Source organism: Panthera onca, chromosome F1 (assembly GCF_046562875.1).
Source record: "Panthera onca isolate mPanOnc1 chromosome F1, mPanOnc1 haplotype 2, whole genome shotgun sequence".
Lineage (NCBI taxonomy): Eukaryota > Metazoa > Chordata > Mammalia > Carnivora > Felidae > Panthera > Panthera onca.
Window position 1 is genome coordinate 67,688,430 of NC_138355.1, and position 18,137 is coordinate 67,706,566.

Sequence of the window (18,137 nt, forward strand, 5' to 3'; positions counted from 1 at the left end):
TTGAGGTATCTCAGAACTTTATCAAAAATCGATTGACCCTACATATGTGGATCATTTTTAGACTCTGGTTTTGTTCCATTGAGCTGGGTCTACTCTTTTTTTTTTCACTTTTTTTAATGTTTATTTTTGAGAGAGAGAGAGAGAGAGAGACAGAGTACGAGCAGGAGAGGGATAGAGAGAGAGGAAGACACAGAAACTGAAGCAGGGTCCATGCTCCAAGCTGTCAGCACAGAGCCTGACACGGGGCTCAACCCCATGAACTATGAGATCATGACCTGAGCTGAAGTTGCATGCTTAACTGTCTGAGACACCCAGGGGCCCCTGTGGCTACTCTTATGCCAGTTCTGTGCCTCTTTGATTACTGGAGACTTCAGATGAAGTAGCACAAATATTTTGTTCTATTTGAAATTGTTTTGACATTCTTGGTTCTTTGTATTTCCGTGTAAATTTTGTAATGGGAATGTTGTTTATTATCCTGGATAGAGGACTTGGGTAGCCTAGCCTTACATGGAATTGTTGCGAATCCAGAAGCTGGACAGACTTGTGACCTTGTGTAAGGAGAAAATTTCACCGATTGTGATCTTCAAATACATGTGGACCCGACGTGCCGACCGTGATCGGCTGGGATGATGGTGGGGTCGCAGAGGAAGTTGGAAAAGTAGAGCTGGAGAGCTTTTTTTCTGTGTATCAGAGGGGGAGATATTTTATTTGCCTTGGAAATTACAAAATTACATTCACAAGGCCCACAAGTAGGTAAGTCCAGAGGAAGTTGTAGACTTGGAAGAAAAGATTGATGGAAATAGAGATTTGGGAGCAATCAACATAGAAATAATAAGTAAGTGGAGGAAGAACATTGTGGGGAGTGGAGAGCGAAAACGCAAGACCAAGGATTAAGCAGAAAACAGCATTTACGATTACAATGTAGGTGGAGTGAGCAGATTCAGGGAAGACGATGACACGAGCCCTGAGAACAGGGAGATATAGCAGAGCGTCATGGAAACCAAGGTCAGACCAGGTTTCTAGGAGGCAGAGTTTCGAGAAGTGTCAAATGAATAAGAAGGATGGAAACAGAGGCAAAAGCAGTCTGACAGTTTTAGCAGTGGGGACTCTGGTGACATTTGAGGGAACAGTTTGATGGAAGTGAACATGATGAAGCCAACTTATGAGGCCTTCAGGGTGGTGGGGGAGGAAGTCTGTCTTGGTAACTGAAAATGAAGAGACAGAGGACAGTAGAACGGTCACTGTAGAGACCCACTGCATCAGCTGTGGGCCCTCTGCGTAGGATGTGGATTCTTGTTGATTAAAGAGGACTAGGGGACGGTTTCTCATCATTATATCAAATCCTGTGTGCGCCAGATTTTTATTTTTTTTATTTAAAACAATTTTTTTAACGTTTATTTATTTTTGAGACAGAGAGAGAGCATGAACAGGGGAGGGTCAGAGAAAGAGGGAGACACGGAATCTGAAACAGGCTCCAGGCTCTGAGCTGTCAACACAGAGCCTGACGCGGGGCTCGAACTCATGGACCGCGAGATCATGACCTGAGCCGAGGTCGGACGCTAAACCGACTGAGCCACTCAGGTGCCCTTTGCCAGATTTTTAAAAACAAGCAAGCCAGTTTAGCCCGAAGTAACTAGGAGACTTGTGCTCTCCTCCTCAACTCTGCTGGGTACGTCCCCTCGTCCATGCCTTGAATCGTTCTAACCCTCTCCTGTTGCACTGCAGGAGAAGCAATGTCTTACACCATCCTCTCTTCCTGATTTCACCTCTTAAAAGGGTGACGGAGTCAGCAAAAGAGATTTCTTCAGTGCCGATTGAGTAAAGAGGAGTGATCACGGCAGTCCCATGACCTATTTGTACCACATTAGCTCTCTGAAAGGAGGTTTCTAGACTCAGAGCTCAACTGAAGCACCATGTAAAAGTCCATGGTAACCCTGTCACCAGATCCGGCGACCACCTCTCAAAGGTCCTCTTTCTCAACCCTTCCGTCCTGCTGTCGCATTCCCACCGAAACACTCGACTCTGTGGTTTCCTGGACACGCGCCTGGCTGGTGTTCCGCCCTGTTGAGTTTGTTCTGAGCGGTGGATGTCGTTACTGACTGGGACACAGAGCAGGACTTCTCCTTGCTGGTCGCCTCCCCTTGTGTCAGAATGAGGTGTGTGAGGTGTTTATTCAGAAGTCTTCTCCATGCGCAGGAGACGGTTTGCTCCGCGGTGATGACCGACATGTGGGTGAGACCCAAGGTGGCTCTGCTAGTCCTTCCTCTTCATGTTCAAGGGCCCTGAGCCTGAGCTTGCTGGTCATAAAGGAAGGAATTGGGCTCACTCCCTCAGGGCAGCTATCATTGCCCCTTCTTGTGAAGTCCAGTTGCCAATGGGAATTTTCTCCTTGATGACTTCCTTGATTGCTTTCAGACACCGGTCTGGCAGATGCAGAGAAAGAACATCACAGAAGTGACAGAATTCATCTTCCTGGGATTCTCTATCTTTGGAAAGCACCAGATAACCCTCTTTGTGGCTTTCCTAACCATCTACATTTTAACTCTAGCTGGTGACATCGTCATTGTGGCCATCATCCGTGTTGACCACCATCTCCGCACTCCCATGTACTTCTTCCTGAGCATGCTGGCGAGTTCTGAGGCTGTGTACACACTGGTCATTGTCCCACGAATGCTCTTCAGTCTCATTCTTCATAACCAGCCTATCTCCTGGGAAGGCTGTGCAACTCCGATGTTCTTTTTTGTCACCTTGGCCGTAAATAGTGGCTTGTTGCTCATGGCAATGGGCTATGACCGCTATGTGGCTATCTGCAACCCTCTGAGGTACACTGTCATCGTGAGTAAAGGAACGTGTGCCGGGTTGGTATGTGGGTCCTTTGGCACTGGTCTGGTAATGGCAGTTCTCCACGTAGCAGCCATGTTCCACTTGCCCTTCTGGGGCACAGTGGTGGACCATTTCTTCTGTGACGTTTACCCTGTCACGAAGCTTTCTTGCACTGATTTCACTATCAATGAGATGATCAATTATGGTGTCAGTTCCTCTGTGATCCTGGTCCCCGTGGGCTTGATCTTCATCACCTATGTCCTCCTCGTCTCCACCAGCCTCAAGATCCCCTCCGCCCGGGGCCGGAAGAAGGCCTTTGCCACCTGCACCTCCCGCCTCACGGTGGTCGTCGTCCACTACGGCTGCGCCTCTGTCATCTACCTCAAGCCCAAGTCAGAGAACTCAATAGAAAAAGACCTTCTCTCAGTGACTTATACCATCGTCACGCCTTTGTTGAGCCCTGTTGTTTACAGTCTGAGGAACAGGGAGGTCAGGGATGCTCTACGCAGAGCCGTGGGCAAAAACACTTCTTAACAGATCGAATCATTTTGTCAGGAGACCTTTAGCCCAGTGTAACGTGTGCCTGCTCACAAACACGCCACAGTACACAAGTTCATCAAGTACAGTGCTTCCCGAGAAGAACGCCAAAGAGGAGAAATGCTTTTCTTTTTGATGCTCTAGGGACAAGGCAGAAAGCAGGGTTATGCTCTAGTGAATTTGGTTCCTTCGACACAGGAATCCTGGCAAGCCGGATGAGAACTACTTGTTTCTGTGACTCAGGATTTGGGTTTTCAAACCTCTTCTGGCCCCCACTTTGCCTGGCTCCTCTTAGACCGTCAAATCCTTGACCTCGTCTGCAGAGGCGGAGAGAGGCGGTTGGAAGAGATGTGGACAGGGTCTTAGGAAAACGAGCAGCAGACACAGCCCGGCGATGGCTTTTATCCTCAGGAGTTAAATCACTTGCCCTGTGACGGTCATTTCAGAAAGGGTTTCCTAATTCTTGCTGATTGAAAAATGAACAGCTTGGGGCGCCCGGGTGGCTCAGTCGATTGAGCGTCCGACTTTGGCTCAGGTCATGATCTCACAGTTCGTGGGTTCGAGCCCTGCGTCGGGTGGAGCCCAGAGCCTGCTTCAGGTTCTGTGTCTCCCTCTCTCTCTCTCTGCCCCTCCCCAGCTTGCACCCTGTCTCTCCCTCTCAAAAATAAATAAACATTAAAAAAAAATTTAAAAAAAAAAAGAAAAATGAACGGCTTTCGCAAAATCCCTTCTTTCGTTATCCAGCCGTGTGAGCTCCTGTGAAAGTATTCATTCGTTTCTACGTGTGTTATTCCTCCTGTGTAATCAAGGCAAAAACTCTCGTCCCCTAGAGGCTAAGCAGGGGGAGAAGGTATTGGTGGCTTTTCTCTGTAATTGCACTTTGATCCAGGTGCATTTTTTTCTTCATAGAGACTGTTTTCAACCAGTAGAGGATTTTGGGATTTTTTATTTCTATGTAGCAGCTACGGTGGATGGATAGTTGTCAGGTATTGGCTGTGCTGATTCTAGAGCCTGAAGCAGATGCCATTAAATCCCCTTCTGTCAGTAAACAGTAAAAACTTCCTGCTTGTCCTGTGTTTTTATCAGAAGAGGCATAGCCATGCTACATGATGTTATACCCTCAACGAGGAAGGTTGTTGGAATATTTTTATAGACCTTCCTTCCCATCAGTTTATCTCTACCCCAAGACGGAGCTGGAAGGCACTAAGAGACACAGATCTGGAAGCATTTGTTCCCATACAGTCCTGGTCCTTCCTCAGTGTTACTCTGTCCCTAAGTCGGCTCCTGTCCTTTACTTTCTTTCCACGTGTATTTTTCGGTTCTGCACCGTAGAAGTAGCACTGAGGTCTCTTGTAGGTGACCTGTCGTTTTCTCCTGCTCTGTAGATCCTTCTGTGAGGAGGTCAATAGCTGGAGGCTGAGAGGTCTCTGTCCAGCGTCCCCTGCGGCAGGTTGTCACAGTCGGCTGCTCTTAAGAGCGGTTGTTGGCTAATTACGAGCACCTGCTGTCCTTCTAGAAGAGGTATCCCAGTCATGTAAGGAGTGCTTGGAGGGACCTCACAGGGCTTTGGAACTTTCTGAAATCACCCAGTTGTGAGTACGAAGGTGAACGTGCCTCTCTCTTCAGCTTCTTCAAGAATTTTCCCTGATGTAACTGTTTCTTCCCTGACGTCCTAGCAGAGATGTGACAACATCCAGCTGCCCTCTTCTACAGATCTGTTGCTTCCACAGTTGCCCTAAACTCTCCCAAAGAAGCACTCTTTGATCCCGTCCACGTTTGCCGCTGTGGGCCCTGCTGCCTGGCCATTGAGTTGGGGGAAAAGGAGGAGGAGGTAGGCGCTGCTTAGCTGGGAGGCTGAGGGAAGGGGGTAGGGGTGGGTCTCCCAGGGCACATGTGGTCATCTACACTGGGTTTTCTTGCCTTCTCCCATCCCTTCCCCCCGCCCGGTCCCTAAGTATTTGAGCATCAGTCCTGCCACTCCTGTCTTGCCTCGAGGACAGGTGACCACTCGCCTGGCCTCACCTGTGCCACCTACTCAGCATGGCTTCAGGTTCACGGGTGGAAGCCGCCTCTACCAGGGCTCGGCAGCAAACGGCGGGCAGGGCAGGGCTGTGCGGCCACGGGGCCTCCCCGTGGGATGAATCGAGAACAGGGATTCATTTTACTGCAGTCTGCTGTAATTGTAATCCTTGGGCACCGTGTGAGCCCATCACCTTTTTCACTGTCTTTATCATCATCGTCCTGCAAAATCTCTCCACTCTTCCTTCGTCTTCTCTTCCATGCTGCAAATACCTCTCTTCTCTTAGCACTTCTTTTGTTCGGCTCTTTTGTGCATCAGACAAATAACTCACGACCGTTTAGTCAATCTCTGTACATTTTCCAAACACTGTCAAGCAGTTAACCAGTTCCGGGTTCAGGATAGTAAATACTGATGCAGGGACTCTGTTTCCTGTTATTCACAGTTCAGTGAAGACAAGATAGCACCGGGGCACCTGGGTGGCTCCGTCGGTTAATCGTCTGACTTTGGCTCAGGTCATGATCTCACAGTCCGTGAGTTCGAGCCCCGCTCGCAGGCTGGAGCCTGCTTCGGATTTGGTGTTTCCCCCTATCTCTGCTCCTCCCCTGCTCATGCTCTGTCTCTCTCTGTCTCAAAAGTAAATAAAAACATTAAAAAAAAAAAAAAGACAAGATAGCACCAAGGTCAAAAACTTGCGATGGGCAGAACTGATCCAATCTGTTTAGCAGGTCAGGAGAGAATTCATAGAGAGATGCTTCCTTAACATTGTGGCACTGGGTCCGGTGAAGTCCGGCATTGCGGTGAAGTCCGGAGGCAGTCGAGGCAAAGAGAGGAACCTAAGCAGAGAGGTGCAGCCTGTAAAAGCTGGAAGTGTCTGGAAGGTAGATGTCTTACTCATCTCTGTGGGCCTCCCTCCATGACACATGCTAGCCAGGCAAATAGTAGATGCTTAATGTATCCTCGGATATATGAATGTGGACGCCTATTAAGTGTAATGTCTTGTGCTGGGATTTGCAGGGTTTTTGGGTAGATCTGGCATAATGCCTCTGTCTGCCTGACGGACTTTCCTCGCCTAAAGTAAACCAACAGAAAATAACAGTAAAGCATACCTGAAATTATTTTTCCCCGTTGCAGGATTGCCTACCGGCAGTTTGTACTTGCTCTGTAAACCATTGACATTCATATCTTTTGCCAGTCGCTTAAAATTGGACTAGAGGAAAATCCTCCTTTTGAAGGAAACTGGATTAACACCGAGTTAGTGTGTTTTAGCCATCACGAAGTCAGGGACAAACCTAAAAATGATTGTTTGATAGCTTGACCTATAAAACCAGGAGTTAAAGTGCTTTGAAACTGACCTTTTAGAAAAAATTCCGAAACCCAACTATTATGGGCGTTAAGGCTTCTGAAATACAGCGTTTACGGCGTTGAGTTTGTAGCTTCTCTAGAGAAATACTCGTTTCACCTGGTCTCCTTCCACATTCCCTACTTACAATGCATCATGGAGTAGAGGCGAAAATGGTTGGAGCTCTCCCAACAGTAAATAGAACATTCTCTTAATGAGTACAAATGTTTCAGGAAGAAGAGAGAGGCGGGAGGTGAGCAGGAGAGACCAGCCAAAAGGCAGACCCAGACTGTGTGGTGCCAGAGCTTAACTTTTACACAGGCATGTTTATTTATTTTATTTATTTATTTTTTAACGTTTATTTATTTTTGAGACGGAGAGAGACAGAGCATGAACAGGGGAGGGGCAGAGAGAGAGGGAGACACAGAATCTGAAACAGGCTCCAGGCTCTGAGCGGTCAGCACAGAGCCCGACGCGGGGCTCGAACTCACGGACCGCGAGATCATGACCTGAGCCGACTGCGCCACCCACGCGCCCCTACACAGGCATGTTTAAAAAGTGTAAGGCTCCAAGTCGGTTTTGTTACTCTGGAGGTGTGTACACGTGTGAGTGCATGTGCGCGATCGTGTGTGCGCCTGCACGCGTGTGTGTTTTGTGGGAAGAGATCACAGTTGGGAGCTGTAGATGCGATGAGGGCCGTGGGTAAGCAGTGATGTCTTATTTATATTATTTCACTGAATGACGATCCCTAACGTTTATGGGACGGTTCACAAAGGTCTATCACATTCATGACCTCATTTGATCATCCCAGCGCTCCTGTTAGGTACATAGTACTGTACCGTTTCTCAGATACATACAATGACGGTAGATAAAGTGCCTCTCCCGAGGTTGCATACACCATCAGAGATCGGACTAACCCAGAAGTCAGTCTCACAGAGCTGTTATTTCTGAATGCCATGCTCTATTATGCTGTGTCTACATACACACTTCATTCTTACCAGCGGATAAGGTATGAGGAGTAAATTTTGTTTAAATGCTAAAGCTTCATTTCGATCAGTAGCGATAGGATCTTTCTGAAATGTCCCATTTGCTTCTCTGCCTTCGTAAACAAAACCTATTGAACATCGGGAATGTATTTCCTGAAACGTTGACTATGAGGCACTTCAATTTATCTTGTGGCCCAGTGATGTCTTCACTTGGAGCAGAGCTTATAACAGAGTGTTGGCTTCCGAATCAAATGATCCAAGTCGTCCAGCATTTCGAGTTTTGTCTTAGCATTGCAGGTTTTCCAAATGTTAAATGATTCGGTTTGTCACGTCGACAGATACGCGTGTCTACTCTGAGTATCAGGCACTGGGTTAGGCACGAGGGATGCAGATAGAAGACCTGAACCTTGCTCTTGAGTAGCTAATAATTCACTTGCAAGCCATTTCAATAAAGAGTGATTAGCGCTACGCACAGGGTACCCATGGAGCCACAGAGAAGACCCAAGTGATGACATTCATCTTTGCGGGTACTGGTAGGAACAGGTCACGGCGAATGAGTTCGCCAAGTGCACACACTGTGCTCCAGGGAAGCTTCCCGACGTTGCTTCTACTCAGAGATAGCAAGTGCATCAGGATTAATGAATCCAGAATTTCTGTAATGTGTCATCCACCGTATCTCGTATACAATTGCAAGAGGCTCAACATGGGAACAAAAAGAAACATACGGCCCCTAGTCAAGAGAAAAGCATTCTCTACAAATTTATATGAAGATGGCCCAAATGAGTGGTCAGGGACCTAAAAACAGCTAGTGTATATAGGCTCAAAGACTTGCAGGAAAATATGTTTGGAATGAACAGACCTATGTGGAATGTTAGTCAAGAAGTTGTAATAAGGGAGAGATTGAATTTATAGCCGTGAAAAGTATTTGAAGTGAACTATTTACTAATCTGTACAGCAGATTGGAGTTGGTAGAAGGGCCAATGAACTCGAAGACGTGTCGATAGGAATTATTCAATATGAAGAAGACAATGAAAAAAAAAATGAAGTCTCAGTGATTCATGCAACAATATCCGTAGTCTAATTTCCATGTAATTGGAGCCTCAAAAAGACAACCGGATATGTTAAACATTTGAAGACCTGTTGGTCAGAGATTTCCCAAATTAGAAATATAAACTTTGGTGGATCCAAGGATCTCCGTGAATCCGAAGCAGCGTAAATGAAAAGAATATCAAATCTATGTGTTTCAGAGCCAAATCTTTAAAGCCAAAGAGAAAGGAAAAAGTTTGAAAGTTACCAATTAACATGTTACATTTCAGGGAAGAGAGCTAACTTGACTTCTGATCGGAAACAATGGAGACCAGTAAACAATTAGATGACATTTTTAGCCTTTAGCCAGAGTTCTGTAACCGGTAAAAATATCATTCAAAGACAAAGGTGAAGTGGGTATTTTCAGATAAGGGAACTTCGAGATGATTTATTTGCTGCTAGGATGCTGAAAGGAGTTCTTCAGGTTGAAGGGATAGGACACCAGATGCAAGCTATAGATTTCCAAAGAGGAATGAAGATAACAAGGGAAATGGTCAATAGTGAGTAAACATAAAATGATACCTTGTTCTTCTGTATATGTATATTTTAAGGAATATGTTTAAAGAAAACTATCATGAGGCTTATAACGTCTGTATATGTCATACAGAGGACAGCTGTAGCTCAAAGGCAAGTAAATGTGACTATACTCTTGAGATGCTTTTAACAAGAATTGGTACAATTTTGACTCTAAGAAAGATTGTGCAAAATTAAGAATGTATGGGTTAAGGGGCGCCTGGGTGGCTCAGTCGGTTGGGCGTCCAACTTCAGCTCAGGTCATGATCTCCCGGTTCATGGGTTCAGGCTCCACATCGGGCTCTGTGCTGACAGTTTGGAGTCTGGAGCCTGCTTCCGATTCTGTGTCTCCCGCTCTCTCTGCCCCTCCCCTGCTCTGCTCTCTCTTTCTCTCACTCTCAAAAATAAAATGAACATTAAAAAATTTAAAAAGAACGCATGGGTTAAAAGAGTAATGAGGTATAGCTGGGAAGGCGATAGAGAAAACAGAACACAACGTAGTTAATACAGAAGAAGGAATAAAGGGAGGGACAGAGGAATAGACAACAAATGGGCCAAATAAAAAGATAGCAAAAAAAGAAAAAAGAAAAAAATAACACAGCAAAAGAGTAAATTTAAACACAGCAATATTAATAATTATGTTCAACCTAAATAGACAAACCATATCAATAAAAAGGCAGACACTGTCAGAACGGATAAAAACAAGCAAGACAACTCTATGCTATTTATAAGAGAGACTTTTGAAATAAAAATACATAAATTGAAAAAGGGGAAAGATACACCATGCAAATTCTAATTATACTGCAGTGGTGACCTTCCAGAACTTTCGTTAGCATTTCTGGTAGTCTAGGAATTATTTCAGTTTTATCTAAAAGTGTCAGTATTTCACTTTTATGTTGAAATTAATATCCAATAAAGTAGGTATCAAAAAAGGAAATATTACCATAAAGGAGACTGCATTAAAATAAAGGGCAGCCTTAAGATCTTAGAGTCTTAAATGTGCATGTTCCTGCTACTCGAGCTCCAAAATAAATACAAACTAAGTTAAATAGAGAAGTAGATCTATAGTACTGGTTGGAGATCTCAATATTTCTCTCTCAGCAATTGAGTAGTTGGAAAATAAGCATAAAAAAAGCTGCTGCAATTTCAGTCAACTGAACCTGTTGATATTTTTAGAACATTCCAACTAATGGCAGAATACTTTCAATTGCACGTGGAGCTGACAGCACATGATGAATTGTAAAGCAAGATTCAGTAAAGTTTTCAGGACTGATATTCTACAAGCTGTGTTCTCTGTCCATGATGGAATTCAATTATAAGTAAAAAAAAAAAAAATACCTAAACATTCGGAAGTTAAGCAACACAGCCTGATAACTGATGGGTTAAAGAATAATAGAAATCGGAAAATATTTTGAGATGCGTAGACATGAAAATGTAAGATATGAAAACCCATGAGAGGTACCAGTGCTTAGAAAGTTACAGACAGAATAGCGTAGAGAAGCAGTGTATCAGTTGTGGTCCATTCAAGAGACAGAAATCAGAGCAATCTGAACAATGCAAGTTTAATGTAAAGAATTATCCCGAGATGGCCTATTGATTCAGGCGACACAGGGCCACGAGTGGCCAGGTGACCATCTCCTCTCCGAATTATGTGGAAGTCTTTTTATTTCCTCGTGGAAATAGTTTCCCCATGAGGATGAAGACCAGTGGAGCTCAGGGATGCTGGGACAGGAAGAAGAATTCTGCAGGTGAGTTACTAGGTATAATAGGAGCAAGAGAAGCCACTCCTGCTTTCGCCTCTTCTGAACGCGCAAATTGTGGCCACACAGTTGTCTGGTTCACCTTGTACACTGCTTGCTTTAAAGCAGAACACTAGTATTTCAAGATCTCTCTCACCTGGTGGTATAACCAAGTCATTAGTGAGCTATTCCTCTTTCCGGTACAGCAGCTCTTTCTGAACGATGGACTCGGTGGTAAGACTAGTTAGTTTCATGAACATGAGTCCATTGCTGTACTTGCTTTACTGTGAAATGAGTCTCTAGATCAGCTGCAATGCTGGGGAACACTGTGATGGTGGTTAAGGCCTTCTGAGTGTCCACCAACAGTGTCCTGGCAGAAGCATTATGGGCAGGGAAAGCAAATCCGTTTCCAGAATATGTGCCTATTGGCAGAGATGAATTTCTGCCCTTTCCATGGTGGAAGAGATCCAATATAATTGCCACTAAGCTGGTTTAATATATATGTATGTATATATATGTATGTATATATGTATATATATGGGTATATATATGTATATGTGTATATATGGGTATGTATATGTATATGTGTACATATGGGTATGTATATGTATATGTGTACATATGGGGGTATGTATATGTATATGTGTACATATGGGGGTATGTATATGTATATGTGTATATATGGGGGTATGTATATGTATATGTGTATATATGGGGGTATGTATATGTGTATATATGCATGTATGTATATGTATATGTATGTATATGTGTATATATATGGATATATATATGTATATGTGTATATATGGGTATGTATATGTGTATATATGGGTATGTATATGTATATGTGTATATATGGGGGTATGTATATGTATATGTGTATATATGGGGGTATGTATATGTGTATGTATATGTGTATATATGGGTGTATGTATATGTATATGTACGTGTATATATGTAGGTGTGTATATATATGTGTATGTATGTATAAGGAATGGTGCCACGTTTGAGGCTGCTAATGGGCCTAATCTTGGGAGATTAGACGTTCAACAATCGTATTAGGTCAGCCTTGGTAAGGGGAAGTCCATATCACTGAGGCCATTCCTGACAATGTGGCCACTTTGTTCATGAGGCCTTTGAACAAATACCTAGGTATCTAGGGAGAGAAGCTGAGTGCCATCCATAGAGCATCCTGTTTTGTCCACGTGACCTCTGTAAGCCCTCATTTTGATCGGTGGACCGTGGCGAGATCTTGGATCCTGCGATATTGGCACCAATTCAGGGTCCCCATCCAGTCATCCTTAAAATGCCCAGGTATTTTCTCTTCCTCAGTGCGGTCACTCTAGTATATGGGCACTTTCCCCTTTGGGGGAAGGTTTGGCAGAAGATTTACAGTGTAGGTTTACATTAATGATGCAGGATATGTCCTCAAGGAGATTTGGCCTCCCTTTTTTTTTTTTTTTAAATTTTTTTTCAACGTTTTTTTATTTATTTTTGGGACAGAGAGAGACAGAGCATGAACGGGGGAGGGGCAGAGAGAGAAGGAGACACAGAATCGGAAAGAGGCTCCAGGTTCCGAGCCGTCAGCCCAGAGCCCGACGCGGGGCTCGAACTCACGGACCGCGAGATCGTGACCTGGCTGAAGTCGGACGCTTAACCGACTGCGCCACCCAGGCGCCCCTTGGCCTCCCTTTCAATCCAGAGACTCTGGGCCTGTGGCTTGTGTAGGTTTGGAAACCGGTGGAGAGACTGGATTGGCCGATTCCACTGTGTTGCCTCAAGTCAGGTGGCGGATGGTAGTGTTAGTTCAGGTCTGAGCAGCAGTGGGTCATTTGGTTCCAGGTCTCTCACCCTGTGGTTCTTTCCTCAATTCTTGAATGTAAAATGAGAGTAGACACACATAGCAGTTGGCAAAGTTTCCACAGTGACTCCCTGGCATGCACTTTTAGTAGGCAATATTCTTTTCCCTGCCAAGATAATAAACAAGAAACAATATCATATTCTATGGTAATTGTAGAGATTAACGGCACCATAAAAGACTTGAAAGAAACAGGGATGGTGATACCCATCCCAGCTCTGTTTAGTTCCTCTTGTTCGGCCTATGAAGAAGTCAGATGTATGTTAGAGAATGACTGTGGCTATTATAAACTCAATCACCTGGCGACATCAATTGCACTTCTTGCCCCCAGAGGTCATATTTTTGCTGGACAAATTGACATGTCATTTGGTATGTAACTATTGTCCTGAATAAAGAATTTTTCTCCACTCGAAACATGCAAACTACCAAAACTGAAACAGGAAGAAATAGAAATAGGAACAGACCCATGACCAGCAAAGAAATTGAATCAGTCATCAAAAATCTCCCAACAAAAGTCCAGGGCCAGATGGCTTCCCAGGAGAATCCTATCAGATGTTTAAAGAAGAGCTAATATCTATTCTTCTCAAATCGTTCCAAAAATAGAAATAGAAGGAAAACTTCCAAACTCATTCTACAAGGCCAGCATTACCTTGATTCTAAAACCAGACAAAAATCCCACTAAAAAGGAGAATTAGAGGCCAATATCCCTGATGAACATGGATGCAAAAATGCTCATCAAGATACTAGCAAATCACATCCAACAGTACACTAAAAGGATCCTTCACCATGATCAAGTGGGAATTATTCCTGGGTTGCAAGGGTGGTTTAATATTGACAGATCAATCAACATGATACACCACACAAATAAAAGAAAGGATAAGAACCATCTGATCCCATCGATAGATGCAGAAAAAGCGTTTGACAAAATATAGCCCATCCTGGATAAAAACTCTCAGCAGAGTAGGGATAGCTGGAGCATACCTTAACATCATAAAGGTCCACAGCTAATATAATCATCAATGTGGAAAAATTGGGGGCTCTTCCTCTATTGTCAGGAACAAGACAGGATGTCTACTCTCCCCATTGTTATTTAACATAGTACTGGAAGTCCTAGCCTTAGCCATCAGACAACAACAACAACAAAGATAAAAGGCATCCAAATCAGCAAGGAAGAAGTCAAACTTTCACTATTTGCAGAGGACATAATAGATTCTATGTAGAAAACCCAAAAGACTCCACCAAAAAATTGCTTGAACTGATATGAATTCATCAGTCACAGGATATAAAATCAATGTACAGAAATCAGTTTCATTTCTATACACCAGTAATGAAGCAGAAAGCGAAATCAAGGACTAGGTCTCATTAACAATTGCACCAAAAACCGTAAGATACCAAGGAATAAACCTGACCAAAAAGGTAAAAGTTCTATACTCTGAAAACTCTAGAACACTTCTGAAAGAACTTGAAGAGGACACAGAGAAATGGAAGACCTTCCAGGCTCATGGATTAGAAGAGCAAACCTTGTTAACATGCCTACACTACTTAGTGCAATCTACGCATTTAACGTGATCCCTATCAAAATACCACCAGCATACTTAGCAGCTAGGAGAAACAATTCTAAAATTTGTATGGAACCATAAAAGACCCGGAAAAGCCAAAGCAATCTTGAAAAAGAGAAAGCTGGAGACATCACGATTCTGGACTTGAAGCTATATTACAAAGCTGCAGTCATCAAGAGAATATGGTGCCAGGGCAAAAATAGACACATAGATCAATAGAACAGAATAGAAAGCCTAGAAATGGACGCACAACTATGTGGTCAACTAGTCTTCAACAAAGCAGGAAAGAGTATCCAATGGAAAAAAGACAGTTTCTTCAACAAATGGTGTCGGGAAAATTGGACAGCAGCGTGCAGAAGAAAGAAGCTGGACTACTTTTTTACACCAGACACAAAAATAAATTCAAAATGGATGAAAGATCTGAATGTGAGACAGGGAACCATCAAAATCCTAGAGGAAAACACAGGCAGCAACCTCTTTGACCTTGGCCGGAGCAACTTCTTACTAGACATGTCACCAGAGGCATGGAAACAAAAGCAAACATGGACTATTAGGACGATATCAAGATAAAAAGCTTAAGCACAGGGGGACCTGAGTGGCTTAGTTGGTTGAGCGTCCAACTCTTGGTTTTGGCTCAGGTCATGATCTCACAGTTTTCTGAGTTCAAGCCCCGTGTTGGGCTCTGTGCTGAAAGTGTGGAGCCTTTTTCTAGATTGCTTTGGCTTTTCCGGGAGTGTGGACTCCCCCACTCACAGTCTCTCTGTCTCTCTCAAAATAAGTAAACTTAAAAAAAAAGTTTCTGTACAGTAAAGGATACAATCAACAAAACTAAAAGGCAACCTATGGAATGGGAGAAGATATTTGCAAATGACATATCTGATAAAGGGTTACTGTCCAAAATCTATAAAGAACTTATCAAACTCCACACCCCCAAAAACAATCCAGTGAAGAAATGGGCAGAAGACATGAATAGACACTTTTCCAGAGAAGACATCCAGATGGCCAACAGACATGTGAAAAGATGCTCAACATCACTCATCAGGGAAATACAAATCAAAATCACAATGAGGTCATAATGATATCGCAATGAGATATCACCTCACGCCGGTCAGAATGGCTACGTTAACAACACAAATGACAGGTATTCAGGAGGATGTGGACAAAGGGGAGCCCTCCTGGACTCTTGGTGGGGATGCAATCTGGTGCAGCCACTCGGGAAAACAGTGTGGAAGTTCCTCAGAGTTAAAAATAGAACCACCCTACTACTCAGCAATTGCACTACTAGGTGTTTACCCAGAGGATACAAAAATACAGATTCAAAGGGGCACAGGCACCCTGATGTTTATTAGCAGCATTATTGACAATAGCCAAAGATGGAAAGAGCCCAAATGCCTGCCAGTAGATGAATGGATAAAAAAGATGTGGTATATGTATACAATCAAATATTAGTCATCAGAGAATGAAATCTTGCCAGATACAACGTGGATGGAACTAGAGGGTACTATGCTGAGTGAAATAAGTCCATCAGAGAAAGACAAATACCAAATGATTTCACTCATACGTGGAATTTAAGAACCAAAACAGATGAACGTAGGGGAAGGGGAAAAAAAGAGGGAAGCTACCGATAAGAGACTCTTAACGATAGAGAAGGAGGTGGGTGGGAGGTGAGCTGGATGGGTGATGGGCAGCAAGGGAAGGCACTTGTGTTGAGCACTGGTTGCTATATGTAAGTGATGAATCACTGAATTCTACTCGTGAAACCAGTATTATCCTATACGTTAACTAACTAGAATTTAATAAAAATTGAAAAAAAAAAGTCAGCATATATATACAAAAAAATTTTTTCTTTCCCTCCATACCAATTTTATTTATTTATTTATTTTTTCAATATATGAAATTTATTGTCAAATTGTCCAAACCAATTTTAAAGATAACCAGAAGCAGTTGCTTTTATTTGGGAGGGCCAACGGTATATTTTCGTCGTCTTGCTGTAAGGCCATGACCTTCCTGCTCCCGGTCATTGGATAGACCACAGAAATCTTGCCTATCATGACGTTTCATAAGACCTCACACTTAACAACTATACTGATGAGATTGTACAAATTGGGTCTGTCGGACAGAAAGTGGCAATTACGGTAGGCGTTTATCAAGACACGAATGAGAGGGTAAGTTCAAACACTCTATCCGTCAGCGTCTAATTAGAAGGAGTGTCACACTGGGGTGCCTGGGTGGCTTAGTCGGTTAAGCGTCTTGACTCTTTGATGTTGGCTCAGGTCGTGTGACCTTATGGTCGTGAGATCGAGCCCCACATTGGGCTCTGAGCAAGGAGTCTGTTTGTGATTCTCTCTCTCCCCCTCTTTTTCTGCCCCTCCCCTGCTTGCGCTCGCGCTTTCAAAATAAATAAGCATTAAAAAAAAAAGTGTCATGCAGTAATTTGAATAGGGAGTTTAATATAAAGAATTATTAACTTTAATGAACTGGAGCCTTGAGAGATGGATAGCAATTAGCGAAGATCATGGTGAAGAATCTAGGACTAGCAGATAAAAGGACCTGACACTCTCCCCAGGGCTAAGACGGGGTGGTGTGGAAAGACCAACGTTCCGGGGGAATTTTTAGTGTTCCCGAGTCACGGAAGTGTATATGCTGTAAGAACAGGGGGCTTGCTTTCATTTCCCGGAGACATTCTACTTTTTATGTACAATGAGGATTAGATGTGCAGCCGTTTGCTTCTTCAATGGTGGAGCTTAATTGCTGCGGTATGATAAAGCTGCTCTTCTCTTCGCTAAAGCCAAGGGTTACAGTTTTTGTTTAGGCACCTGCGTTAGAGTATTGTCTCCCTGCTTGTTTCCATTTCTGAAGGGGTGGAGCCTGGAGCCCTGAAGAAATTTCTAGGTTGTCAGAGTCTGGACACTGGGTTTATCTTCCTCCTGGAGAGATTTCCATAACAGAGGATTAAAGAGTCTTTGCATCGTGTCTCCAAGGAGACTCTCAGGGCAGAAAGAATAGTCTTCCGCACCCCCACCCCGGGTACAAATGGAGGACACTCCTGTTTCTTCACCTCTTGAATCCAGAGTAAGTGTGCCACTTATGTAGGATATATTTTCCGTGTGGTTCTTATCACATCACTCTGCAGGACTGCATACGTGGGGAGACGAATGCTCCCGTGTCACTCTGACTGTTGATTGTGCAGTGAGCATAATAAGAAATCTGCTGTGATTCAGAAACCTCGTGTGCATTTAGGAAACTTTAATAAAGATGAATATTAAAAACCCAGCGAGCGCCCAGGGAAGAAGCAACCCTTCCTGCATGAAGGTTAAGGCCCAGAACTTATTGGAGAGGTGCCCAGCATTGACTTTGACTCACTTTGGAATTAGCCCCCAAATTGCCCTCTGGGGTGCTGGGGGAAAGCTGTTCCAAGGATGGGGCGTTGCCAGAAGCAGTCCATCGTGGAAAAGAGGCAGGCTGAGGGAACCTGCCGATCTCTGGGTGCTGTTGACGTGCCGTTACAGGAGCCGGGTACTGGAGAAGCCACCCGTGTTGCAAGAACGTGGTGCTGGAGAAGCCACCCAGGGTGAAGACACTTGCCAAGTGGAGCCCGGTGGAACCAGGGAGGGACCTCCCTTCCTCCTGCAGTAGGTCTATAGCACCCCGTCCCGACCAAGCTTAACGTGCCAGTT

General features: G+C 44.0%; 1 protein-coding gene across 1 annotated transcript; it reads left to right on the forward strand.

The window, feature by feature from the left end:
• The first annotated feature begins 2,430 nt into the window (after positions 1-2,430).
• Positions 2,431-3,357, forward strand: OR10J5 (olfactory receptor family 10 subfamily J member 5). The gene has a single exon (XM_060644568.3). It carries the CDS (start codon positions 2,431-2,433, stop codon positions 3,355-3,357), a length of 927 nt encoding a protein of 308 aa, XP_060500551.1.
• The last annotated feature ends 14,780 nt before the right edge of the window (positions 3,358-18,137 follow it).